The sequence below is a fragment of the Cebus imitator genome, unplaced genomic scaffold (assembly GCF_001604975.1).
Source record: "Cebus imitator isolate Cc_AM_T3 unplaced genomic scaffold, Cebus_imitator-1.0 Scaffold92, whole genome shotgun sequence".
Classification (NCBI taxonomy): domain Eukaryota; kingdom Metazoa; phylum Chordata; class Mammalia; order Primates; family Cebidae; genus Cebus; species Cebus imitator.
The window spans coordinates 12,401,200-12,405,952 of NW_016107407.1; the positions used below are offsets into that span (position 1 = coordinate 12,401,200).

Sequence of the window (4,753 nt, forward strand, 5' to 3'; positions counted from 1 at the left end):
AAAAAAGTGGCACACAAAATAAAAGGTGCCACATCACAATGATTGCAGTGTTTTAACTGCGGAGTGCCACACTGCCCAATCCAACAGAAACGCAGGTCTACACAGCCGAAGGAAACGGTACGATACTTCCATAACTTATAATTAAGTTGAAGTGAGCCTAACATTTGACTTTCTAATGAGTGTAATGAGATTACATGCCTGATGAAAGCATTTGTGCAAAAGCAACTTTCGTGTTTAATGAGGCCCTAATACAGGGCAAAATCGAATTATTTTCTCTCCTTCTGAAATTCTGTCTCCAAAGTGAACTCTTCTTTTAGGAGGAGGAGAGGGAGAGGGCGCGAAGGCTTAAAAGGGGTGAGAGGGTCCACGGCTAAGGGGCTCCCGGGAGCCTCGCGACCCAGAATCTCCGCGTGTCTGGCCAGGCCGCGCTGCGGGGTCGGGCTCGCGGCCTCGCGTTAATTGCTCTTGGACGAGCTCCATGGCACTCGCGGCGCGCGGGGAACCCCTCGGTGGGTCTGAAACTAGGCTAAAGCAATTAGCATGCTGCCAACAAATTGTCCTGCGGCAGGACCGCGGATCTTAGGGGCTATCCGCAAGTGCACCTTTGCCGACCAGGCCGCCGCGGACCGCGGAGCCACAGCCCGCCTGGGCCAGGCCTGCGCCGCGCGGGCTGCGGTGCGACGCGGAGGAGCGCGTTTCCAGTAGGCGCTTGTGCCAGCGCCATCTGCGCGCGCGCCGGGCCTCGCCGTCCACTGCCGCGCGTCCCGGCTCCGGCGGGCAGGGGAGGACGCCTCGAGAGCCCGGGAGGAGCTCGTGGCCACAGAGGAGACAAACCCAAGCCTGGACTCCCCGGCTTTCTGGCTCAGCGGCCTTGGCCGCGCCCTCGCTCTTCTCCCCTTCGCTAGGGGGAGACCCTGCGCCCCCCGCCCCAGGCTCGCCTCCTCCCCAGGTTGCTGGCCGAGGAGGACCAAGTTCTGTTGAAGGCAAAACGAGCTCAGTTTTGGAAGTAAGCTTATTGCAAAGTGGCAGGGGTAGCGAGCGGCTTCTTCCTACCTTACCTTAAAGACCCTGGATTTTGTTGAGTGGCCTCCGAGTGGTCTTCAGGCTTTGGCACCGTAGCCTGTCCCATCTCCTCTGAAAGGAGTACTCCTGAGTTCCAGGTACCTGATGCTGTTGCTAATGAAAAGGTTGGTCACAGGGCAGCTCAAGAGCAGCCCCTTTCCCAGCCGGCGGAAGCAGAAAGGCCCATTTCCTTAGCCAACCCACTAGTCCCCTGCTCCCACCGTACACCATGCGCTCACTTTTATACACCAGGAATAGACAGGGTGGAGGTGACCTTGAGTAAATCAAATGTCATCTCTGAGCCTTACCTTTCCCATTTGCAAAATGGGAACAATAAATACTCCAAGATATATTTGCCCCACAGGGTGTATGGAAGGTGGGCTAAAAATACAGACAAAAGCTGTTATGTAGGGCAGGCGACCTAGATGAAGTTCTGTCATAGAACATAGCAGGTTGAGTAAGTCTAATCCTTTAACTTACCCACCTTTAGGCTAAATCTGAAATGTAGCTTCTTACTGGAGAGCTACACTTTGAGTCTCTGGTTCGGTTAATTTTTTACTAAGTTAATTCTTTCTAACAATTATCTATCAAATCATGTACTCAAAAACCTTCAGGAAAAGGCGTAAATAGCATTTATTGACAACGCTTAGAAATAAACCATATCTGGCAATAAATAAGCATGACTTTTCCGGCCAGAGTTCTCCCAGCAACATAGAGTTCAGGAAAATCATAGGCTATTGCATATTTTCAGAAAATCAGGATAAATTATATAAATTATATATTTAAAAAGAAATCATTGATTTCATCAACTCAACAGAATAAATAGATAAATAACAGTTGATTGCCATTAGAAAAATTTGATTCTTAAATTACATTTACATTATAGATATTTCCATGTACAATATGCACAGAAACATAATCAGATCCTCAGCTGAGTCTGGGACTTCTCAGGACACAAACTCAAATGGTGGTTCGTTTTCTATGTTGTTGAAGGAAGATTTGCTGTTGAGTTTTCTGGGGTCCTCTGGGGTCCAGACTTTGGCTGTTCGGATAATATTTTGTTCTTTGAGTTGCTTTTCATCAGTCCAAGAGAGAGAGTGTCCTGCTAGCGGAGGGAGGCCATAATCCGGGTCACTGGGGGAGGGGGACCCTGGAGAGGTGAGAAGAGAAAACAGACTGTGAATCTCCAACCACATTCCCAGTGATCCCATCAAGTCCTTTAGGACCCTTTCCTGGGCACCTCAACTGAGCAGGTGTCCTCCGGTTATACCAGAACCACTCTCTTCCTCCACAATTCAAGGCCCCACCATCACCTCCCAGGAATCCCAGGAGCTGCAAGTCTGGCGGGGACGCGCACCCTCGAAAGCCGCGATCAAAGTGGCAGGAAAAAAAAAAAAAAAAACTGAAAAACCCCAGCTCGAGTTCAAGGTTGCCCATGCCCGCTGACAGTCCGTCGGTCCGTCTGTCTGCTTGGCAGTCAGCTCCTCCAGCCCCTCCGGAGCCTTCGAGTGCCCGTCCCCGTCTCCCTGAGCTGGGAAGCGGACGCACTTACGGGTGCCCCGATGGCAGATGATGACCTTCGGGGCCTGGCTGCCCGGGCTGTCCCCGCCCAGACGCCCGCCGCTACCCGGGCCCCCGCAGCCGCCCGCGCCACCGCCGCGCAAGGGCAGGTCGGCCTGCACGAGTTCGCTGAGGAAGTTGATGTAGCCGATGGCCAGGCGCAGCGTGTCCACCTTGGAGAGGCGCTTCTCGTAGGGCAGCGTGGGGATGTGCGAGCGCAGCCCCTCGAAGGCGTCGTTGATAGACTGCATGCGCCGCCGCTCGCGCACGTTGGCCGCCTGGCGCAGCTGCTGCAGCTCCGCCTCGGAGCGCACCCGCCGCCGCCGCCGCGCCGCCGCCGCCGCCGCCGCTCCGCTCAGGCCGCGCAGCCGCGCCCCGGGGGACGTCAGTACCGCCGCCCCAGCGCACGGGTATGCCAGGCACGAGGGCGGCGAGCCGGGCGAGTAGGGGAAGCCGCCGGGGGGCGCCCCCGCCTCGCAGCAGTAGCCGCCGCCGCCGCCGCAGCCGTCCTCTGGCTCACCGGGGCCCCCAGAGGGCGGCGGGGCGAGCGCGAGCGGGGCGGCCGGGGGCGCGGGCTGCAGCAGCAGGCACGCCCCGTCGCGGTAGCAATACTCGTGCAGCTGGTGGCTAAGGAACTCCACCTCGGCCTGCTCGTCAGCCAGCAGCTCATCGCCGTCCTCCAGAGGGTCCCGGGAAGACTGGTCAGTGAAGAAGTCGTCCTCGTCGAAGTAGGGAGAAGGAAAGGCGTCCAGGCCCCCGGGGAAGTGCTCCAGCAACACCGCGTCCATGCTCGCCGCCGCAGTGGGCAGCTGGACTGCCGGGCTGCGCTTGGTACTTCTTGGTAAGTTTCGGTGGTCGGCGTCGCCCGTCCGAGCCCCTCCCTCCCTGGGCCTTGGCTGGGGGCAGCTAGGCGGCCGCCCGGCTGCCCGACCCCAGGCCTCCCTGGAGTGCCCGCGGCCGCTGCGCTCTGACTGGCGCCCGCGCTGCACTGGGGAGGGCTGTGGAGGACTTGCTGGAGCTGAGGGCCGGCACGCGAGGATTCTTATAACAACATCCACAGGCGCGTGCCAGGGACCCGCCGCGCCAGCCAATCAGAGCGCGGGGTGCGGGCGGTGAGGGAGCCCGGAGGAGCGGCAGTGGGCGGGGGCGAGGGGCGCTTTGCTCCCTTTGGGAGTTCCTGGGGCGAGGAAAAGGCGGGGCTTTGCTATCCCGGCTTCTCGCACAGCTCTCCTCCGGCTCCGCTGCCTCTGCGTACTGACTTCCTTACCTGCCTCGCGCGCCGCTCCAGGGGCACCTGCGTCCCGCGGTACCCGCCGCCTACTCCCGCGCGCTGCGCAGCCCCCTGCCCTTCCGCCCTAGTGCTGGGGCAGGTGCGCGCTGCATCTACAGGCTGCCAGAGAAGCTTCTAGGGGTGGGCGCCGGTGGCCCAGATGGCGAGAGCGGAGGCCGCGCAGCGATCATCCTCGTCCGCTACAGCCTGGGCAATCCGAGGGTGCTGCCCTCAGGGATCGGGTGGGTGCATTCCGCCACCCACTTATCAGAGACGCGCACAGGGCTCCGGCCTAGGTTCCGTTGGGGGCTTCTATCCCATCTCTGGACTTTTCAAGGGCTTTTGCACAGTTTGCAGAGTATATGCGGGTGGCATTGGAAGTTGAGCCGGGCCCACTCCCAAGGCTTTCCGGGCGCAGCACAAGGGATGAGAGCGCACCTATGGGACGCCGACCCGGAGCCTGGCTCTGGTGCCTGGTGCCGGTCCCCAGCGACGTCGGCTCAGCAGCAGTCTCCCCTGCCCTTCCCCGCCCGGAGAAAGGAATGGGGAGACGGGAGGGGCTGCCTCCAAGAGCAGCTCAGCAGGGCGCGTTTCTTCTGAGAGCAGATCGAGACCCTAGGGATTCTGAGCAATAAACTGGATACAAAAGGAGTCAATTGAATCGTCTGCTCCAGCAGAGTCCGGAGGGAGGGCATTGAAGTTAAAGGGCAGAGTGTGAATCGTTTTCAAAGCCCGAGTCTCTCACCTTTCTGACTGGCCATAGGGACCATCCCTGAATGATTTGTTTTTTCCTTTCTCGACCTTTCTTTTATGAAAAAAAAAAAAAAAAAATAAAAAAAACCCACTTCTGTGGTCAGTGCT

The 4,753-nt window shown here is 58.4% G+C and overlaps 1 protein-coding gene across 1 annotated transcript; it reads right to left on the minus strand.

The window, feature by feature from the left end:
• Nucleotides 1-1,671: 1,671 nt before the first annotated feature.
• Nucleotides 1,672-3,632, minus strand: PTF1A (pancreas associated transcription factor 1a). Its single transcript, XM_017535570.2, has 2 exons — nucleotides 2,615-3,632; nucleotides 1,672-2,212 (listed from the first exon to the last, which is right to left on the minus strand). Exons 1-2 carry the CDS (start codon nucleotides 3,408-3,410, stop codon nucleotides 2,010-2,012), a joined length of 999 nt encoding a protein of 332 aa, XP_017391059.1. The 5' UTR covers nucleotides 3,411-3,632; the 3' UTR covers nucleotides 1,672-2,009.
• Between the last annotated feature and the right edge of the window lie 1,121 nt (nucleotides 3,633-4,753).

Bases quoted from the DNA above. Each gene is read 5' to 3' on its own strand.
- PTF1A (XM_017535570.2), bottom strand. From the start codon at position 3,410: ATGGACGCGGTGTTGCTGGAGCACTTCCCCGGGGGCCTGGACGCCTTT. The intron at 2,213-2,614 runs GTAAGTGCGTCC...TCACCTCTCCAG, and splicing joins CATCTGCCATCGGGGCACCC to GGTCCCCCTCCCCCAGTGAC.